Below are 23,322 nucleotides of genomic sequence, written 5' to 3'. Positions count from 1 at the left end.
CACAGTGTACACTCAGACTCTGACAATTACAATATGCGGTCTTCTTTTAATAAGGGAAAATGCAGAGCAGTATTGGGGAGAGCACAAGTAACTCCTGGCCGTCACGTGCTACATTGAAATACAAGAGCACAAAGGCTCTATCTCCCAGGAACAAAGCATCTTTCTTAAATAAATAATTTAAATAAATAGATAAACATCACACACTGGTAATAGACCCTGCACCAACCAACCCCAAACATCCCTTGTGCCTGTAAGTCCTGTTTTGGATGGGGAGCCATAGATCTGCAGCAGCAGCTACATTGAAAGCCAGTGGATCCACACTTTGCCCCCCCCCCCCCCCCTTCCCTGATGCAAAGTTGCCAAGGGCCTTCAGGAAGAAACTTTTTATATTGCTTGGAAGATAATTGTACAGGTATTGTGAATAATGCAGTGTGTATGTCCATGCTGTATGTTGGAGTGCGGTGTATATGTGTTGCATGTATTTACAGTCATGCATGTGTTCGTATGGCACATAAAGTGGCAGTGGGTAAAATAACAGTGTGCCACAGTGGGTATTATTTGGCACTGTGCTATCCAGGAACAGTGGGTTGCACATCTGCTCAGTCTTTAATTCCCACCTAACGGTCCTAGATAACTGCTGGAGACATGATGTTGCTACTACACAGGACTGTGATCGGGTGAGATATGTGCCACTGTGCAGAGCCTCTCAGGGCTGCATGCTGTCCTCTGCACAAATGGATACAATCTTTCCTCCAGCCCTGCTCCAATCTTATCCAGCAGCTCTGTTGTTTGAGGGCCATAACCATAGTCTTGATCTGGGTTCTCTGTTGGAGGTCTAGGCTCCTCAGGAGCAGGCCCATGTTCATATGGTTCTTCTTCAATGGCCTGAATTTTGTCTTCAGGTGTTAATGAAGCTGGGCTAAGTGGACAGCTGTCTGCTCCTTCCTCATCTGTAGTGCTTGCAATACGTGGTAACGTACTGTGATAACGTGTTTCAGGAAGGTAGCTAGTACTGTCTCCTCTGCGTAATGGGGAAGCACGATGCCTGTCTAAAGCAGGGGGAAAACGGATGCCTGGATCACTGTACTGTTTTGTCCTCTGCCATTGTTTACGCAAGTGTGCTCGTGATCGATGCTTTATGCGCATAGGAGAATCGTCATACTGTGGATCATGCCTAAGGAACTCATTAAACAGTGCATCTGTCTTTTCATCAATGCTATAGTCTCGTCTAGTAATAGCATCTTGTGGACTGATTGCTTGGGTGTGATGGGGAAATGTTTCTTCCTCTCCACCTGCAGCACCTTGTTCGTATAAACGCCCCTCCAGACTTTCAAATACTGTCCCTTTACGTCCACCATGAGTGAAAAAAAGGCGCTTTTCTGAAGCGGTCTTGTCCCTATGAGGGCTGGCTGATTCTTCTGGTGGCCGGCAAGGGGCTTCAATAGAAGCATAGCCACTGTCCATCTGAAGGAGCTTTCGGGATCCAGTCTCTGGCTCTGTTCCCTTCCCAGGCCTACCATCTGGCAGATCCTGGGAGGCTAGGCTAGGAAGTCCACTTAGGGAGCTCACACTTTCTGCATCACTGCGAACAGAGTCCCGGTCATTGTTGCTACTACTTTGATCTGAGGCGCAAAGCTCTAATGATGCACGTAGGCTCCAAATGTCACACTGGGGAGGGAGCTGGCCCTGTTCTGTGCTTCCCACATCAGCCAACGATCCATCTTCCCCATGATCTAATCTGTAAACCAAATAAGAAAATTTGAATTAAATGAGCCCCTCCTTTTATTAGCAATAGGCAAAAAGAAAAAAAAAAGGGATTATAAAACATTTGTTGGGAGGTGTGTCTGGAAATATGTGGACTGGGCAATAGAAGAATACCTGCCGAGAGAGTGTGATGGTGTTCCATGTGGTATGTAAGATCCTTGATTTGAGGCAAAAGCGGAGTCTTGGGTATGTGCTATGTACTGTATAATGTCATCACGCTCCGCACTTTCACTGGCTGCTCGCTGGCGCTGGAACTGATGCCGTTTTGGTGAACCTGTGAAAAGAAAGAATACAGTATGTCAAAAACTATTGACAGATTTCTGCATAACTTCATTAGTCTGATCATTTTACAGTTTAGCTAAAAGTCTGTTGTTACTATATCCTTTTTTTAAAAAAATACACAATCCTCTCTCGAATATCCAGCTTGTTTATCTAGCCTTCTTGTCCCCACCTATGAATACAATGGGTAGATGGATGTTTTAGAGCATACCTGTCTAACGCCAATGAGCCCAAAATAGTTACTGTATGATCCTATATCAAAAACTGACAGAATTTTAAAACAAATTTTCAAAATGTTATGGAGCTTTTTCAGAGCAGTAAAAATTTGAATTCATAATTGTAGTGACCGATATTTTCTCTACATGCAGCTGACTCCGTGTTCAAATATTCAGAATTATACAGACAAATGTTGATGATTGATTAAAAAAAAAATCTATTTTAATATATATAAATTTTTCAGCCTTGATAGGTGGTGACAGGCTGAATCTTATCTCTTGGCTCCAGAAATATTAATAAACTTAATTTGCCAGTTCCACTCCATGGGATATTGCTCTCCCTATCTTATCCTTTAACTGATTTCATATCATTTATAATGCAGCAGGAGGAGTAGAACTTCATTGACCAGGGTGGCAGAGACAAGATATGACACAGAATTCTCACCACTGAAATCCTGTGACATATAGGAAACCTGTTAGGTAATAAACAGCCCACCACTTTCACCCATAACTGAAACAGCTTGATTAATGTGGACTCATTGAAAGTCCTAACTTACTATATATTGCTTTTCCCTCTTACCAGTCTAACTAAAGGACATGCCTCTTATCACTTTTATATATCCAGTTTACCCTCCTTTATAGCTGGGGTAACAGTATCCTTCTGTTTCATCTTGTGCATCCAGGTCAATCCTCCCCCTCACCTCTGGTGTCTAAGCTGCTTGCTCTCTGCACACTGCCCAGTTTCCATTTCTTGATTTTTAGGTAGGGGCTTGCTCCTTCCAAGCTTGCATGACGCCGTAGACGGCTGAAGAAATGGAGTACTGCACCATGACTTCGGGTGGTACCCACATCAGAGCTGGCACCACCCGGAGGGAGATGACTGCTGTGGTCAAACTGGGGAAGGAAGGGATGGTGTGAAACTGGTGCACCTATGATAACCCTATATTCTATTTGTCTGTTTCTCAGCATATTCCCGTTATTTCCACTCTGTTGTTACTCACCCTAGCTTTGCCTGGGCTTTGTCTTGGAGAGGGAGGACTATGGGTTGGAGTTTCCATAAAGCTTGTATCTGCCACAGAGTTGTATGCATCTCCAGGAAGCGCAGATGTTAAACTGAGCGACAGTCGAGTTAGAGGAGTAGGAGGACTGCGAGGAGGCTAACAGGATTTGAAAAAAATAGCATATTTATAATCTGAAATGATGAGCGTGCTGGGTCACAGGTTTAAAGAAAAAAAAAATGTGCTATACCTGATATATAGAGATGTTGGACTTGCTGGGGGAAGTGTGATGTGTTTCAGATGCTCCTCCACTGCTGCTACTTTCCCCGCCTTCGCTTTCATGTATGGTCAGAATGTGCAAAGCGGTTGGTGGTAGGGAGGGAAGCGGAGGGAAAGTCAGCCGTGCATTCTTCAGATAGTGAAAATCTCCTTCAGTCAAAGTGTATCTGAAAGAGTTACAGCAGCCAGAAGATGATTAGCATTATATAGTCTTCCTGTACTAGCCTCCTCTACTTTACGACTTTCTTTCTGTTCACTCACCTTCTTCCCCGTTCACGTTCTCTTCTTTCTTGCCCGCATAAAGCTCCTTCATTGAATGAAACGCGACGACCACTGGATGCAGTGCACAAAAACTTTTCAGACTCTGCATCACGAAGACCTGAGGCGGACAGTGATTCTGCATCTTCTATTCGGATGGTGATATCTGTGTGGGCCAAGGGACATTTGATGCTATAGATCTAGATCTACTGGAAAAAGGTTCACAATAAGCAGTCTCCTTACCATGTGTTGGCTGTGACTCGTCCACATAGGAAGTATTTGTTTTCTCTGCATCATCACTGGGTCTAAAAAAATAATTGCAGTACAATTGTAAAACAAAAAAAAATTATAGGCAGGGTCTGGGGGGTTTGTTGTAACAACTTTTACCTTGACAGCCTGAGATGTGAATCACAACAGCGTCTACAAAGGATCAGGACCCCGATAAGTAAGAGCAGTGTTCCTCCAATGAAGATAGACAGAAGGACCAAGAGCAAGACGTACCCATCATGACTGGGTGCAGCCGGAGCAGCCTGCAGATTTATATGGTAAAATGTTACTTTCTGTAGTAAAAACACTTCTTCGCTGTTATCCTTACCTTGTACATGCACCCTTCCATATTCTATAAACTGTAATATGCTTCACTATGACTAGATGTCTAACATTGAACACATGAATGCTGAATGAGCCTGATGTCAAAGCTCCGGTGCTTAAGCAGGGAATCTAAACCCTCCCAAAACTCCTTGCGATAATTTTTATAGCTCACCTAATTAGTAGTAGTAGTATTATAATTAATACTGTATGTGTGTGTGTGTATGTATATGTGTATATATATATATATATATATATATATATATAGATCTCTATTATATACATTTTTTTTTTTTTAGGATTGTTATGTTTAAAGCTGAACTACATGTATGGTTTGTATTGCACAGTTACATTGGTGCACCTTGGGTTGCCTGCCTGCTTGGCATGGATGCCATTCAGAAAAAGCCATGCATTTTTCTTGCGTTCTTTGATTTGGTGAGGTAGAGATTGTGATGTCATGGGACCACCTCTCCACCTCATCCAATCAGAGTGTTTTGCATTTATTGAAAAGACCTACAAGGTGTTCTCCAAATGGTAGTTGTGTCAAGTGATCGACCCCCCCCCCCCCCCTCTTAAGATCTCAGGGCAGCCACTAGCCACAGAACCCAGAAAATCGTGGTACTTCTCCACTTCCACAGATATGGAGCATGCATACTTACATACACATACATACAATCCATACCTGGAGTTCAGCTTTAAGAATAAAATAATACATTAATTTTGCGTTGAAGTCTACTGTCTATTTTCTATTTGAAATACATTTTTGTTTTTATGGGGGGGGGGGGGGGGAATAGGGTTTCAAGTCTCTTGCTTTTGAGTGCATTCTGCTACTACATAAAAGACCTCTACACATATTTTGTTAGATTACAACTTATCTTTTGCGTATGGAAAAACTATGAGTGTGTGCTTGTCAGTCAAAACCACATGTGATTCGTTAATTTTTGTGTGCAGATCGCAAAAAAGCTTGTGCTATTGCCCTTAACTATACCTTCAAAGGAAGCATTAAATATATTTAATGAATGCAAACAGTGATACACTAATATGAAACTGTTTCCTGGGCTTGGCAGTAAACTGAACTGAAACCAATCAGCTGCTAATTAGCAGCAAACACTGCAACTGTGATCAAGAGATTTTTTTTTTTTTTCATTAGGCTTTCCGTATAGACACATCCTGAAGACTTTAGTCGGTGTACTTGGAAATGACTCTTGTATTGGTAACCTGGTGATTTTTAAACCTAAGTTACAACACAACAGAGTGGGTAGTGCCATAATACCTGCGTTCTCTGTATGCATTTTTAAAGTTTGTTTTGGCAGGTACAGCTGTCTACATAGTAATCTGTATGCTGACTTTATGAGGGGGGAAAAAAAAAACATTAACCTGTCTAAAAAAGGTTACTAAAAGTTTATAGATCTACAACTGTACAGTAGAAAATGTCCACATTTTCTAAAACGTAACTAACTTACTAAAAACGTAAATGTATTTTATTGGGATTTTATGTGATAGACCAATACAAAGTGGCACATAATTGTGAAGTGGAAGGAAAATGATAAATGGTTTTCAAAATGTTCTACAAATATGTGAAAAGTGTGGCGTGCATTTGTATTCAGCCCCCCTGAGTCAATACTTTGTAGAACCACCTTTCACTGCAATTACAACTGCAAGTCTTTTTGGGGATGTCTCTACCAGCTTTGCACATCTAGAGCGTGACAATTTTGCCCATTCTTCTTTGAAAAACAGGTCCAGCTCTGTCAGATTGGATGGAGAGTGACTGTGAACAGCAATTTTCAAGTCTTGTCTCAGATTCTCAATTGGATTTAGGTCTGTACTTTGGGCAATTATAACACATGAATATGCTTTGATCTAAACCATTCTCTGGCTGTATGTTTAGGGTTGTTGTCCTGCTGGAAGGTGAACCTCCGCCCCAGTGTAAAGTCTTTTGCAGACTCTAACAGGTTTTTTCTAAGATTGCCCTGTATTTGGCTCCATCCATCTTCCCATCAACTCTGACCAGCTTCTCTGCCCCTGCGGAAGAAAAGCATCCCCACATCATGCTGCCACCACCATGTTTCACTGTGGGGATGGTGTGTTCAGGGTGATGTGCAGTGTTAGTTTTCCGCCACGCTTACCAGGCTACCTTCTTCCACATGTTTGCGGTGTCCCCCACATGGATCTCGCAAACTGCAAATGGGACTTCTTATGGCTTTCTTCTTGCTACTCTTCCATAAAGGCCAGGTTTGTGTAGTGCAAAACTAATAGTTGTCCTGTGGATAGATTTTCCCACCCGAACTGTCGATCTCTGCAAGTCCTCCAGAATTACAACCTCTTGGCTGCTTCTTTGATTAATGCTCTCCTTGCCCAGTCTGTCAGTATAGACCACGGGTCTCAAACTGGCGGCCCTCCAGCTGTTGCAAAACTACTAGTCCCATGAGGCATTGCAAGGCTGTCAGTTACAAGCATGACTTGCACAGGCAGAGGCATGATGGGACTTGTAGTTTCGCAACAGCTGGAGGGCCGCCAGTTTGAGACCCCTGGGACGGACGGCCACGTCTTTGTAGGTTTGCAGTTGTGCCATACTCTTTCCATTTTCGGATGATGGATTGAACAGAGCTCAGTGAGATGTTCAAAGATTGGGATATTTATATTTTTTTTTTTTTTTATAACCTAACCCTGCTTTAAATGTCTCCACAACTTTATCCCTGACCTGTCTGGTGTGTTCCTTGGACTTCATGATGCTGTTTGTTCATGAATGTTCTCTAAAAAAAACTCTCAGGGCTTCACAGAACAGCTGTATTTATGCTTAGATTAAATTACACACAGGTGTAAAAAAAAGGTGTAAAAAAAGCCACACTTTTCAGATATTTATTTGTAAAAATAAGTTTGAAAACCATTTATCATTGTCCTTCCACCTCATAATTATGTGCCACTTTGTTTCGGTCTATCACCTAAAATCCCAATTAAATAAATTGACATTTTTGGTTGTACCAAGACAAAATGTGGAAAATTTCAAGGGGTATTAAATCATTTTTCAAGGCACTGTATGTTAGTTGTAGCGCTTATGTACTGCATACAACTGGACCATAGAGAAGTGAACAGTTGACATAGAAGCAAATGTACTTTGTAGTGACCATTTTATAACCTTATGTAAACCCATAATCTCTTGCTCTCTTTTGGTCAGTTAAATGAAATGAAAGTGTAGTTATATTACCAGTGTCAAATCCCCTAAAGGTAGCCGTCTGTTGATCCTGCCAGAAAGTCAATACTGACTTCTTCACTCTGCAGTGCTATCTCAAGCAGTCTTATAGGCTCTGCCCAGGTTGTCTTTGAACTACAGAACACCTGCCCCCTACTGTTATGGAGTTGAAGGGGATGCAAGGTTCCCTGTAGCCCTAACCCAATGTCTGTCCTAGTATGACAATGCTGCTCCTCCATGGATACAGTATGGTGAGTAAGCATTGTCACCCTAGGACAGGAATAAATAATGGAAATATACACCTAAAGGACTAGTAAGCTGCAACATATTCCATTTTTGTTCTCGAGTTTAGATACTTTAAAATGAATTGCAGATACAGTTGAAGTTATTGTGCACTTCTGTGACTATTTGTGAATTCCAGAAATTTCTATAATGGAATAACTACAGCTGATTTTTTTTCACATAGGACCGTAAGCACCTGTGGTAATTCATTTTTTATTAAGCTATCACCACATGCTTTTAGACATTTTATCATTACCATAAACAAAAGATCTTGGGTTCTGTCATGTGTGATCCTCATATTTTATAACAAGGCCTTGTTTCATGCTTTTTAAAAACCCATGTTACCTAGTTTTATGAGTGAAGAAATTCACTGCTATAGCTGGGAAACCCAAGAGGAGGTTGCCTCAGCTATTATGGTCCAAGGGTTTCCGAGCTTATTGCTCTGGAGTATATTGTGTAAAAGCATTTAGCACAACGATAACTGTTCCCTTTACCAGATGCAAAAGTCCATAGTCAATTACACTTTTTTACAATCGCTAATGCTTTATTTTGTATTTTTAGCATGCTGGAGGGTCTGCTAGTGAGTGTTATCATTATTATTATAATACAGGATTTATATAGCACCAACAGTTTGCGCAGTGCATTACAACATGAGGGCAGACCGTACAGTTACAATTCAATGCAGGAGGAATCAGGGCCCTGCTCGTTAGAGCATACAATCTAAAAGGGCGGGGTCAAGTGATACAAAAGGCAATAACTGTGGGGGAAGAGCTGATAGAGAAAGTGGAGATACATTTGTTAGGTGGGATAGGCTGAAAAGAAGGGTTTTTAGGGATCCTCTAAAAGCAAACGGAGTAGGAGATAGTCAGACAGATTGGGGTACAAAGTTCCATAGGAGAGGCCTGAGAGAAATTCTTGAGCCGAGCATGGGAGGAGGTGACCAGGGAGCTAGAGAGCAGGAGGTCTTGGGAGGAACAAAAGAGCACAAATTGGTTGGTATTTTAACACTAGGTTAGTGATGGAGCTGGGGGCCAAATTGTGGATGGCTTTGTAAGTTGTTAGTATTTTGAAATGAGTACTTGTTGGGTGAGTGGAAGCAAGTGGAGGGATTGGCAGAGAGGGGTAGCAGACACTGAACGATTGGTAAGGTGGATGAGTCTGGCAGCAGCATTCACAATGGACTGAATGGGGCATAGCATGTAAAGGTAAGCCAATGAGGAGAGAGTTGCAGTAGTCAATATGATCAGGGAGTTAACTAGGAGCTTTGTAGTGTCCTTGGTTAGGAAGGGCGTATTTTGGAAATGTTGAAGTGGTAAACTTTGGATAGTGATTGGATGTGGGGCTGAAAGCAGAGTCCAGAGTCCAGGATTACACCTAGAACCCTGGCATGGGGGGGGGGGGGGATGGATTGATGGCTGTGCCATTGATCTTGATGGAGAAGGGGCGGGTGAGGGAGGAAATATTGAGCTCAGTTTTTAATAGATTGAGTTTGTGGAAGTAGTGCAACATCCAAACTGATATATTGGTCAATAAATTAGTGATGGGTGAGTAGACTGATGTTGTGAGCTGAGGGGAAGAGAGATTAATTTGAGTGTCGCCCACGTAGAAATTATCTTGAAAGCCATGGGAGGCTATTGGCTAACCCAGGGAGGAGGTGAAAATTGAGAAGCAGAGAGGTCCAAGAAGATAAACTTGGGGGACCCCAACGGATAAAGAAGAGTAGGAAATGGAATTGTAAATGATACTGACGGTGTGGTGGGATAGGTAGGATCAGAACCAATGAAGAGTACAGTCAAGGAGACCAAAGAGTTACGTTTTTTTGAGGAGGGGGTGGTCAACCGTATGGTCCAGATGTTGGAGTATAGAATAGTGTCCATTGTTTTTAGCTGTTCGTAAATAGTTTGTGAGTTTCAGGAAAGTAGTTTCTGTGGAGTGTCAAGGGCGAAACCAGATTGAGTATTAACAATCATCTCTGGAGCATACCTTCGCCCCCCAAAACTAACTAAACCACCCTGGGAGCTGTGGGCCTTTGGAAGTAAACCTAGTGGAAGAAAACTAAGGAGTCAGTAATTGCCAATATCCATCATTACTTGCCTGTTCAAGTGAGCTCGAAACATCTGTTTCAATGATCCAGAGCAAAGCCTCCCAAATTTCAGTTAGTTTGTGGCTGTCCCTGCTTGCCAGAAGTTGTTTTCCAAAGGGACATGTTGGAAAACATTAGTTGATCAGTGGCTGCAGCTGTTTATCAGTGTTTTTGGACAGGGGCGGGTCCCGCTATCAGAAAAATGTCCCAGCTGAGGCATTCCTCCATCCACCTCACTTCTGTGGATGGAGGAACCTGTTAGTTTTTTTTCTGCTAAGCCCACTGCCTGGAAAAAAAAAAAAGGCTATGGTGAGCTTAAGGCCTTCTGCACACTGGGGGTTTAGGTGTGGACAGAGGGCACAGGTGCACTGTCCAGCCCCATTGCTGACAGCTGCTGTAGCTGGATGCTACACCTAGCGGTACAAATGTTTAGGGCAGTATGGACCCAGGGACCAATGCCTGGAACACAAAACGGCTGCCAGCAGTAGGGCTTAACAATGCTCATGGAACTTCCACTCACACCTAAATGTCAAGTGTGCTAGTAGGCAGATGTGGAGTTTTGCCTTCATGTGCTGCATACTTGTTCCTGGTTGGGGTTTCATAAAGTCAGTCAGCTAACAATTTCAGAAGGCGGTCAACAATGGCAGCCTCTATTCAAAAGGTTTACTTTGATATGCTTCTTTTATTCTGGATATCATTATCCTGAATCTCAGTCTTGTACCTTTTGTGAAGAGGTCGGCAAATGGATGGGCCTTTTGTAAATGTATTTTTTGGGATTTTATGTGATAGACCCACACAAAGTGGCACATAATTGTGACGTGGAAGGAAAATGATAAATGGTTTTCAAAATGTTCTAAGAATAAAGACCGGTATGTGAAAAGTGTGGCGTGCATTTGTATTCACCCCCTTTTACTCTGATACCCCTAACTAAAATCTAGTAGAACCAACTGCCTTCAGAAGTCTCCTAATTAGTAAATAGAGTCCACCTGTGTGTAATTTAATCTCCGTATAAATACAGGCGGTCCCCTAATTAAACATCCTACTTGCAAACAACTCCTACTTACAAACGGAGGGAGACAACAGCAAGTGAGAGGAAATCTACCCCAGGAAGGGAAATTCAGTCCTGTAGGAGTTATTATGGGCAAAAGGTACCTTCACTGATGCTTTATCACCAATCCTTGTTTTCACAACAACCCAAAAATTTCAAAATCCAATTGTCTTTGGGACAGAAAGTGAGGTGAAATCTGAACAGGGACACAGACAGCAAAACAAACATTACAGGGGTGATAACCCTTCCCTATGCTATCCAAAAAACTTAAAAATAGTTTTTTTTTTGGCTGGAGCTACACTTAAAAAATGTACCTGTTCTGACTTACAAATAGGTTCAACTTAACAAATCTGCAGACCCTATCTTGTTTGTAACCAAGGGCCGCCTGTACAGCTGTTCTGTGAAGCCCTCAGAGGTTTGTTAGGGAACCTTTAGAGAACAAACAGCATCATGAAGGCCAAGGAACACACCAGAGAGGCCAGGAATAAAGTTGTGGAAAAGTTTAAAAGGGTTAGGTTATAAAAAAAATATCTCCAAGCTTTGAACATCTCACAGAGCACTGTTCAATCCAACATCCAACATCCAACAATGGAAAGAGTATGGCACAACTGCAAACCTACCAAGACATGGCCTTCCACCTAAACTTACAGGCTGGGCAAGGAGAGTATCAATCAGAGAAACAGCCAAGAGGCCCATGGAAACCCTGGAGGAGCTGCAGAGATCCACAACTCAGGTGGCAGAATCTGTCCACAGGACAACTATTAGACCCCTTTCACACTGAGGCGATTTCAAGCTAAAAAAAAAAGCACCTGAAAAGCTCACAAGAACCTATTTCCATTAAAATCAATTAATGCTTTTACACTGGAGCAGTGCGCTGGCAGGGCGGTAAAAATGCCCCTCTCCATTCAAATTAATGGAAAGCTCTTCAAAAGCGCCTGAAAACCTCTGTGTTTTACTGGCAGTTTAGAAGCGCCTCAGTGTGAAAGGGGCCTTAGGCTGGGTTAGACTAAAGCCTTGTAAACATGCCTTGATTTTCGGACGACAAAACGTCTGATTTTTGTGGCATGCTAGTCTCATGTCAAAAGTGAAGAGGTTACTAACAATACAAAAATTTTCGTTTGACAGAATATGTCAGAAGTAACATAACGTGTTGAATAGTTTCGTATGTATTCTTTTGTTTCTGAGCACGCGTAGTCTTGCTCTTACAATTTTTTTTTCAAACGAAAACCATACTGATGGGAACGAAAATTGGATGTTGAGTTCACATCCGACAAAAAAATGTTATAGTCTGCACATCCAGCTTTTGGCTGTCGAAAGGACCGTACTAACGGTAAGATTTGCGGACGATCGGTCGTTGTAACACAATTGACGTCCGAAAATCAAAGTGTGTGTACGGGCCTTAAGACCAAAAAAGCGCCTGTAAAGCTCACGAAAACCAAGTTTCACTTTCACCACATTTACTAAACTCTGAAAAACCCCCTTACACAGCGAACAACCTATTTGCCTTTAGTAAATTGACCCCGCCGTACATCCTATTTATTTTAAAATTGCTTACAGGCAGCAAATGAATATAAAATTTAGAGGTTAGTGTGATTATACTAGGTAAGAAATAGTAAAATGGACAGGCTATTTATATCTATGCTCTGTCAATATTCTATAAATAATTTATGTACATTTAATAACAATGAAAGAGATCAATATTTCTAGCTAAATGAGCTAAGGCCTGGTTTTCAAGCAAAAACAGATTTAAAAGTCTCGCACTTAATAATGCATAGCTTGCTAAATAAAGTATAAAGATATACAGTATACTAACAACTAACATAATACATTCATATTTATTACTGTTATCTGTAGTATCATCTACCTTGCTAGAGTCTGTCCCATGTAACCCTCTTTGTCTGGCATCATAAACAGTTTATTTACAGTCAGAGATCCTTTCTCCTCTTAGGGGCCTGTTCACACTATAATGTGTTGCACTGTGCTGGTAAACCTTGCCCACCACAACCCGCCGCACAAACAAGACAAACTGCCTTGTGGCCTATGTCTTCAGTTCACCACCACAACGTGGTGGTGGGTGCTGAAAAAAAGTAGGGTGTGCACTACTCTTTTCATTATAACTCACTGCAGCATGTTGAGACACACTACACTGCATCCCAATACTCTGTCATTTTAACATTTCAATAAAGTTATTTTAAAAAGGGGGTACAAATATGATGCATTGCAATTAGTGCACTGGCACCATTTACTTCAGAGCCCACACCAGGGACTGCAATTTAATGTTCCTATAGCAATATAAAGCCGGCCATACATGGATCGAAATTTAGCTGATTCTGTGGGGACCGGCTGAATCTCGATCCATGTATGGGCAGACTGGTTGTGCAGAAGTCGATCTACTTGTACAACCAGCCTGTTGGATTTTCCCTGCTTGATCATTACCGCCAGCCTTTAGAGAGAGCTATTTGAGTACAGTGCAGAGGTGTTAGAGCTTGTCTCATGCTTTTATTGTTGTTTGTGTCCCTACTAAAATACACTGATAGTTCAGTAAGGCCCCTTTCACAGGGGTGCCTTCTGTTCTGTCCACTGTGCCCCTGCTGAGCAGAGCGAGGAGGATGGCAGGTCAGTGTCCGCTCAGTTTATGCAGAGTGGACACAGACAGAGCAAGCTCTGTTCTATGGGCGGCTGGATGAAAATGGACTCAGCTGTCCGTTTATACCCGACTACCCTCCGATCTGTTCCGCCTACACAGAGTAAAATGGATCCCCTTCCATTTGTTTTTAGCAGATCAGAGGTAGACAGGTGTAAACTGTCACCCACCAGTCCATAGGGATGAATAGCCTGTCCAATCATGTCCGAAAAACAGACCTAAGGGTTAGAACTTTTGACAATGTTTAAGGTTATCAGTGCTTTGCTACCCTATTGACAGCCACTACCTCCTATTTCACATGAATAGGAAGTAAGGGAAAAAAAAAAAAATCACCTTAAGTAGGTCACGATCATAAATAGACACCTAACATATATTTTAAGGCTACATTCACACTTGTACGACTCCAAAGTTGTGCCGACTTCGGAGTGCAACTTGGATATGACTATGACTATGGCTTTGACCAATGATAATGGACAACTGTTGCGTTGTAAAATATTCTGGTATGATTTTCATGCAATTTTTTTAACATTGAAGTCTATGGCCCTCAAGTTGGATGAAGGTCAGACTAAAGCAGTACATGAACTACTTTGAAGTTGGTGCAACTTTAAGTCGCACATATATGACTGGTTATCATTAAAGAAAATTTGGGGAATGACTTGTCATGTGACTTTGATGTCCAAAGTTGCATGACAAGTCGAAAAGGTGTGAATGGAGGCTAAATTGTACCTACTCTAAAGATAAACAAACAAAAAAATGGCTAGAGTCTAGTTTTAAAGAGTTTTTCCAGTAAAAGAGAACATAAATACAATGGAACTGATATATTAGCAGTAGAGAAAGTGAAATTTGGACATGTAACCTGCGCACTTTGTTTGGATTTTTGCTGTATTTTGTAAAACCTACATACGACAGCAGAAATTGGTGGTAATGGCAAAGGTCTCTACTACTTTCCCTGTAGGTCCCTAGATCTACAGCAATCTAGGCACCACTTGTTTAGTACAGTAAACTCCCCAGTACAAGCCTAAAGCCATATACAGCAGAGCATTCAAATTACAGAATGCACACACTAACACATACACATGAACTAAAGTACATTTTTTTAAAGTACACCAATTATTGCAAGCATGTGTATTACAGGAAACTTGGGATGGCAAAAAACATGGAGACTGTCATTGCTAGTTCCCTCTCTTTTACCCTTAAGCAGTGGTCTCCAAACTGCGGCCCTTTGCTTGCCTTTAACTGGCCCCTAAGGCACTATTTCCCCCACTGACGCCAGTAATGAGGCAAGATTCTTTCCACAGACATCAACAATGGTGCAGTATTTCTCCCACTGAAACCAGTGATAGGACACTTATCCCTCCCACTGACACCAAAGCAACAATGGGGCACTATTCATTCCATTGACACCAAAAGATGGGATACTATTGCGCCTCTTACTGATCAAAGGCACTAAATCATTATTTTGTACTCCCAATGACCACCAAGACTGAGGCATTTTCTACTCCCACCAGGCACAGTTTGACCCTTGTAAAGTCTGAAGGACAGTAAACTGGCCCTTTTTGTCGAACGTTTGAAGAACCCCGTCCTAGAGGAACCCTTAAAATATATATCCAGTCTTAGGGACCCCTGCCAAATCCAATTTATTGGTGGACAGTGGGAAAAATGATCCTCCATTAATGGCACCTTTATAGACTGTGAAAATAATAAAGAGTTACAGTGTTTGTTACCCCAACATTTCATATTCCTTATTTGTGCCTGCTGTACCATGTACTTGTATGAAAAAGTATCCTTTTATTTTTTGTATTGCTTCCTTTGTGTGAAATCCCTGGTGTTCCCCTCAGTCTCTCTGCTTTCCTATTAAAAACTGACCATACTAGGTATGAGATCACACTGGTCTCCTCCAATGATCAGACTTGTCCTGACACACCCTTCTGCACAGCCTTTCACTGGGAAGCTTGTGTACTGTTTCTCCTCCCACCAGCTCTTATGCAGCTGAGGACAGAGGGAATGTGATCACTTATTTTTAAAAAAAAAAAGGTATTTTAGAATGTTTTTTTTTTTATTCATACACTAATGTTTTGCCTTTCATTTATATTTTAAACTGAATAGGTTGTTTTACAAGGTGTTCGTTTACAATCACTTTAATTGCAACTGACTCTTGAAGTGGTATTTACCTTCCCCGGAGCTATGGAGGCACTATCAAATGGGAGGTGAATCAGTCACAGCTCAAGGAACTCCTAGAAACCTCTGGAAGAACCTTAAGCTGGCCATACATGGATCGGAATCAGTAGGAACAAGCCAAATTTCAATCCATCTATGGCCGCTGCTGTTCATGAGAAGGTGATCTATCAATCGCTTTTCCATAACTGGTCCTGCTGGAAGACGTTGAATTAATCAGCACTTACAACCATTTGGCCACAGTGATCAAATATGTGGATGGGTTCAGTTTTTTCATTCAACCTGCTGGCTGAACAATAGAAAAAATAGGCCCATGTATGGCCAGCTTAAGGCTCACAACACACCTTACAATCTGATTGTACAATCTTCTTTAGATCTACCAACAACTGCACAGTGCAATGGTTGTCTGACTAGATACAAACATGATTAAATAGATTAAGTGGGTCTTCATATTACATATTTTTGCTAAATATAAAGTTGTTTGTAAAGAGATTGTGCGGTCAGATTGTAACAGCCATGGTGACGCTAATGATTTTAGGGATCACTGGTTGAGAATGGCTGGTCCAATGGCTTTAGACTGACTAGAGATCAGTAAGCACATTAGTAATTCTGACCACATAATGGTGTAAAAAGTTAACACATCTTATAAAAAAAAAAACCTTCTGGCACAAAGTAATTTGGAGTGATGAGACCAAAATTTAGCTTTTTGGCCACAACCATAAACACTACATTTGGAGAGGAGTCAACAAGCCCTATGATGAAAGGTACACCATTCCTACTGTGAAATACGGAGGTGGATCGCTGATATTTGGGGAAGTGTGTGCTACAAAGGCACAGGAAATTTGGTCAAAATTGATGGCAAGATGAATGCAGTATGTTATCAAAAAATACCGGAGGAACATTTGCATTCATCAGCCAGGAAGCTGCGCATGGGATGTACTTGGACATTACAACTTGACAATGATCCAAAACACAAGGCCAAGTCGACCTGTCATTGGCTACTGCAGAATAAAGTGAAGGTTCTGGAGTGGCCATCTCAGTCTCCTGACCTCAATATCATTGAGCCACTCTGGGGAGATCTCAAACATGCAGTTCATGTAGTTTCTTAGTTTCTGTTGTGATTATGATTTATAAAGAGTAAACACAGTTGACTGATAATAAATGGCTTCAGCCAAACACTAACCATGAGTGAAAGAAAAGTTTTTGTGTTATTCATATTCTCTGAAAAATGGCCAAGAAATCATTAAATTCTGCCAGCGTATGTAAACTTATGAGCACAAGTGTGTGTGTCTATGTCTATATATGTGTATATATATATATGTATGTATGTATGTATGTGTGTATATATATATATATATATATATATATATATATATACACACACACACGACAAAATGTACATTATTTGCTGGCAGTTTCACTTAGTATCTAGAGCTAGATGCCTGCTGGTTGATTAATGTTATCCTCAATGTTAGTATACGATTATTGCCTATATCTCTAGATTCCTGTAATATTGCAATTTTTCTCACCGTGGAGCTATCAGTTATATTCTCCCATGGAGGTGACTCATTGCTCATGATCTGACACCTGCAGAAACAGAAAGATGGGGTGTGTTAGTCAATAGTCAATGGTAAGACAAAGGCAACATCAAGCTTTTGTGATCAGTTATAGCAGCCTTTCTCAACCTTTTTACCATATAGGATCTCTTAAAGTTATTTCCCAGTCTCTGGGAACCCCTGCTAAAACCAATTCACAGGTTAGTGTTGAGAAAAATGACACTAGTGATCAGTTGAAAGAATTCCCCACTTATGGTGGCCATACATGTAACAAGCTAATCATAGGATTCTTCACAAAATTGTATAATATGACTGAATCTATGAATTCTAAAAAGACATATACCGGTGCCATGAATTGCTTTGGAACAAAACCAAACCATTTAATCAAAACTATTCTGATCAGTTTTGACAGAAGATCAAGTCGTAGGACAGCAGATAATAAGGTGATAAGATCGCCCACTGTATTTCTGATCAGACAGTAAATCTATACAAAATACAATATTTAAAATAGCTCTGTGTATGGCCACCATTATAGTGGTTGTCCAATCACCACCCTTATAGACCACTAAAAAGGTCCCTGGAGTCACATATGCTGGCTCTGCCAGGTGACGTTTGCTCTGGAACTATGCAGGCACCAATAAAAGGGAGGTCAATCCGCCACAAATCATGGAACCCCTAGCAGCCTCCAGGGGAACCCTGAATTATTAAGAAAGGCTGAGTTATGGAACTGCATAATTTTTACAAGAAATAAAATAAGCTTTGCTAAACTCCACTGACAAACGTGAAGCAAGCAGCGGTCTCACATTAAAGTGATAGTAAAGGCTTCTATGTATTTATCTTAAATAATAACCATGTTATATTTACCTGCTCTGAGAAATTGTATTGCACAGCGTGGCTCTGATCTTCTTCTGCTCCTCCCCTGCTGGCGCTCTAGGCCCCTCCTTTTCTTGGTGTGCAACCATAGGGAGCTTCCTTTGGGGGTCCACCTGCAGGCTCACTTCTGAGCTGGACTGTGTGCGTCTATTGACATACACAATGCAGCTTAACCCCGCCCCCATTCCCTCATCACAGGATGGCTCCTGCTGCCTCTGTGCCTGTGTGAAGAGGGAGAGCGGAAATGGCTGCAGACGAGCACATCGCTGGATCCATATAGGAATCAGGGAAGTTTATAGCAAGGTGAGGGAGCAATACACTTACTGTGACATTTTTTTATCTTAAAGCTTTTGTTACCCCAACACTTCATATTCCTGATATGTGTCTGTTGTACCGTATACTTGTATGAGAAAGTATCCAGTTCTCTTTGTATTGCTTTCTTTATGTAAATCCCTGGTGTTTCTGCTAGTCCCCTTGCTTTCCTAAAAACTGACCACACTAAAGCAGGAGAGCACCCCGTGGTCAGTTCTCTAGCTATGCTGGGAGTTCAGTGGACTCTCCTCCAATGATCAGACTTGCCCTGACACGCCCCCGCTGCACAGCTTATTCACTGGGAATCTCAGTGTGCTGCTGCTTCTCCCCCAGATCTTATGCAGCTGAGAACAGAGGGAATGTGATCACTTTTTAAAAAGGGGAAAAAGGTATTTATATATTTTTTTTTTATATCTATGCAAAAATGTTTTGCCTTTCATTTCTATTTTAAACTGAATGGGTTGTTTTACAAACTGATCATTTACAATCACTTTAATGAAGAAACGCTTTAAAGTGGTTGTAAAGGCAGACTTTTTTTTTATCTTAATGCATTAAGATAAAAAACCTTCTGTGTGAAGCAGGACCCCCTAACACTAACCTGAGGTCCCTCTCTGCCCAGCGATGTCCACCAGTGTCTCAGCCGTCCGAGATTCTCCCTCCTGATTGGCTGAGATGCAGCAACAGTGCCAATGGCTGCCCCTGCTGTCAAAGTCAGCTAGCCAATCAGGGGAGAGAGGCTTGGCTTGGTCAGGGGCTCCATGTCTGAATGGATACATGGAGCTGTGAGTCGGCTCAGGTGCCCCCATAGCAAGCTGCTTGCTATGGGGGCACTGAACAGAAGGCAGGGGCCAGGGTCACAGAAGAGGAGGATCTGGGCTGCTCTGTGCAAATCCACTGCAACAGAGCAGATAAGTATGGCATGTTTGTAAAGTCTCAATTTTTTTTTTCTATAAAAATAACAATCACTTTAATCATTCTAATAATGGCCACAATTGTGTCGAACAATGGTCAATTTCTTTTTAAATTGATCTCTTCCAACCCATTCTACCAATGGGCCACATTAGGGAAGTGGATTTTGGTTGATAGTTGGAAGATAGATGTAAATTATCAATCACATCTCTGTTTCCACCATGCATTCTCATAATGTGATCAATCAAAATGCAATCATACTCATGAAAAGTATCTCAGTGCTGCCAATCAATGCAAAATGACTGATAATTTTCCATGCCAGGTGACTGACCCGGTTTTATCGAATCTGGTATAAATCGATCGGAAGGAAAGTTATGGCTGTTCAATTGTTTGTGGGTTCAATTGCTTTGATCAAATTGCACATTGGTCATATAACAAACTCGAAGAGTGTGTAAGCACCATAACCTACCAATGCCTAACAACATTTGTTAAACTAAATAGGATCATTTATCCACTACAAATTTGGAGGAATCGAATGAGAGAAACTTCTCAAAACTGGAGCAGCCAGAATCTGGGGCAGATGTGCATAGCAACCAATCAGCTTCTATCTTTGATTTTCTGAACAAGCTGAAACTAGACTCTGATAGGTTGCTATACACAGCTGCTCCAGATTCTGCCTGTTTCTCTTTTGATAAATTCCTCTCATTGTCTCCAGTGTGTAAGGGATCACCATACAGAGCATCAGACTGTCAGATTAGGTCCTGCATTTTAAGGAGATACTATATGACGCAGAACTAGACATATTCTGCAGATTTACCATATACATCATTCTAAAACAGAAGCAGACAATCACTAATATGCATTAATGCTGAACATGCTGTGTAAACACATTGCTTGGGTTACTTTTTTTTTTGTAAATCTTTATGCAAAGGAAGATCACATATTGGATAAGTGACAGATGTCAAATGGAAAGTGAGAACCACATAGCCTGATAAATATCAGAATCCAACAATGCATCCATAATTAGAGGGAAGATCAATCAATGAAGTGCTCATAGGTTACTTTTTGTTGTTGTTGTTAATATGCTGCATACAGGACAGGTGTCAATTGGAAAGTCAGGGTGATGTTGCCACATACATAACAGTATACAGCAATATCTTCATTAGAGGGAAGAGAAATCAATAGAGGGCTCACAGGTTACTGTGTGTAAATATGTGTATTAAGGAGATCACACTTTGAATACATGACAGGTGTCAATTTGGAAAGTAAGGATAATATTCCAAATACATAACAATATACAGCAGATCTCCATTATAGGGAGGATCAAACTAGTGAAGTGCTCACAGGATACTTTTTTTGTTAATATTTAAGCAAAAAAATCTCATACCAGATACGCTGGATATATGACAGATGTCATTCGGAAAGGGGGGACCATATCGCCAGGTACATATAACAATACGTCCAATATTAAAGGGAAGATCAATCAATTCATTGCTTACAGGTTCCTTTTTTTTTTTTTTTTTTTTTTTTTTAGTAAATATGTATTTAAAAAAGATTACACAGTGGACACATAACAGATGTCAAATGGAATGTAAAGATGATGCTACCAGATACAGAACAGTAAACAGCAATCCATCCATAATTAGAGAGAAGATCAATCAATGAGATCCTCATGGGTTACTTGTGTGTAAATATGTATTTAACAGATCATATACTGGATATTCTACATGACAGATGTCAGTTGGAAAGTGAGAAGCATGTTGCCACATACATAACAGTATACAGCAATACATCCATAACTAGAGGGAAGATCAAATCAATTAAGTGCTCACATATTACTCTTTTTTTTATAACTATTTAAAGGGAGATCACATACTGATACATGACAAATGTCAACTGGAAAGTGAGGTCAGATAAAGCAATACATCCATAATTACAGAAAAGATCAAATCAATTATGTCCTCACTGATTCTTCTTTTTTTTTTTTTTTTTGTAAATATGTATTTAAAAGATCACATACTGGATATACTGTCAACTGGAAAGTGAGGATCATATAGCTGGATACATAACAGACAGCAATATATCCATCATTAGAGTGGAGATCAATCAATGAAGTGCAGTTTACTTTTTTTTTTTGCAAATATGTATTTAAGAGATCTCACAATGGATACATGACATATGAATATTGGAAAGTGAGGAGCCAGATCCAGCATACACCCATGATAAGAGGGAAGATCGAATCAATAGGGTGCTCACAGTATAGTTTTTTTTGGAAATATGTATTGGATACATGACAGATGAGGAGCATATTGCTGGATACATATCAGTACACAGCAGTAAATCCATCAATAGAGGGGAAATCAATCAATCGTGCTCACAGGTTACTTTGTAAATATATATTTCAGAGATCAGACACTGGATACATGACAGATGTTTATTGATAAGTGGATACTGCCAGATCCAGAATTCCAGATCAATAAAGTGTTGATAGAATACTTTTTTTTGGTAAATATGGATTTAAGAGATCATTCTCTGGATACATGACAGATGAATATAGTAAAGTGAGGAGCATACTGGTCAGAATGATCCAGCAATCCATCGATAATAAGAGGGGAGATGACTAGAGTGCCCCCAGGTCCTTTCTGTATCAATGTGTATGAGATCCCACACTGGACACATGACAGATGTCATCGGAAAGTGAGGAGCATAGTGCCGGCTGGCTATCAGTATCCAGCAATCCATGGATCATTAGAGGGGGGTGATCTATGACATGCTATGGTATAGGGCAGTACCCATCGCCTGTAGAAAAGCGATGCCCCACCTACCTGCTCGGCTCACCATCCAGCCCGTATGACATGAACCCTCCCAGGCCCGCTCTCACCTGGGTGATCCCCCCCCAATCAGCCAATAAACACCCGTATGCTAATCATACCGGATCCCAGCCCCGCGGATGCTATGCCCAAACAAGCACCGCTGGCACGGAGGAAATGCGGATTTTTTTTTAGCCCTAACACATACCCAGGGAGTGCCCACTAGGATGCTCGGGGGAGGGGAGGTTGCTAAATAAAAGGGGCGAGCGGGGCACCATTCAACCTACCGGGTCCCGTGCACACCCTGCGACGGCCGCCGATGCCCTCCTGCCTGGCGTGGCTCGATTCGTCACCTCCCGCTCCGAGCTGCGGCTCAGTCACCGGCCTCAGGATTTATGAATGAAGCTCGGAGGGGAGGCCCCGCCCACCCCACACACGTGACTCTCGCCAGTCTGCGGGCAGGGGAGGTGGTGGGAGATAGCGGGAGAAGGGGAGCTGTGCACCTGAAGGCATGTACCGGCTTCCCCTCAGTGAGGAACGTTCTAGAAGAGGGTACAGGTGGACGGCTGTGTGGGTTGTATGTGTTGTGTCTATTGGGCACTATGCTTAATGGCGAGGATGCTACATACACTTCCATAGGCACTGTATAGCTTTGCCTGAGCTCGGTGAGGTATAGGGAGCGGGGAGGGGGCTGACACGGGGGACAGTGACTCATAGCTGTGTGTGATTATTTATAGGCTGTGGCAAATAAGGAGAAGGGGATACAGGGAGAGATGTGAGTGGGAGAGAATGAGAGAGAAAACTGCACCTCACAGCACAGGGAGTCAGGGACATGGCTCAGGTTCTCTCACTGACACTATGATGGCTCAGGTTCCCTCACTGACACTGTGAGGGATCAGGTTCCCTCACTGACACTATGATGGCTCAGGTTCCCTCACTGACACTATGATGGCTCAGGTTCCCTCACTGACACTATAAAGGCTCAGGTTCCCTCACTGACACTATGATGGCTCAGGTTCCCTCACTGACACTATGAAGACTCAGGTTCCCTCACTGACA

At 41.6% G+C, this 23,322-nt stretch overlaps 1 protein-coding gene across 2 annotated transcripts; it reads right to left on the bottom strand.

Moving 5' to 3' along the window:
- Positions 1–26: 26 nt before the first annotated feature.
- CBARP (CACN subunit beta associated regulatory protein) lies at positions 27–22,868 on the bottom strand. Of its 2 annotated transcripts, none has more exons than XM_073597103.1 (10): positions 22,551–22,868; positions 17,333–17,390; positions 4,181–4,323; positions 4,037–4,098; positions 3,797–3,959; positions 3,507–3,702; positions 3,260–3,415; positions 2,960–3,152; positions 1,879–2,038; positions 27–1,738 (listed from the first exon to the last, which is right to left on the bottom strand). In XM_073597103.1, exons 2-10 carry the CDS (start codon positions 17,378–17,380, stop codon positions 658–660), a joined length of 2,202 nt encoding a protein of 733 aa, XP_073453204.1. In that variant the 5' UTR covers positions 17,381–17,390; positions 22,551–22,868; the 3' UTR covers positions 27–657. The 2 variants fall into 2 exon arrangements, with proteins under 2 accessions (XP_073453204.1, XP_073453195.1); XM_073597094.1 differs by lacking the exon at positions 22,551–22,868 and adding an exon at positions 22,279–22,442.
- Between the last annotated feature and the right edge of the window lie 454 nt (positions 22,869–23,322).

Source organism: Aquarana catesbeiana, linkage group LG01 (genome assembly GCF_042186555.1).
Source record: "Aquarana catesbeiana isolate 2022-GZ linkage group LG01, ASM4218655v1, whole genome shotgun sequence".
In the NCBI taxonomy this organism is placed as follows: domain Eukaryota; kingdom Metazoa; phylum Chordata; class Amphibia; order Anura; family Ranidae; genus Aquarana; species Aquarana catesbeiana.
The sequence above is the reverse complement of the archived record's forward strand: the minus strand, read 5'-3'. Positions and strand labels throughout refer to the sequence as shown.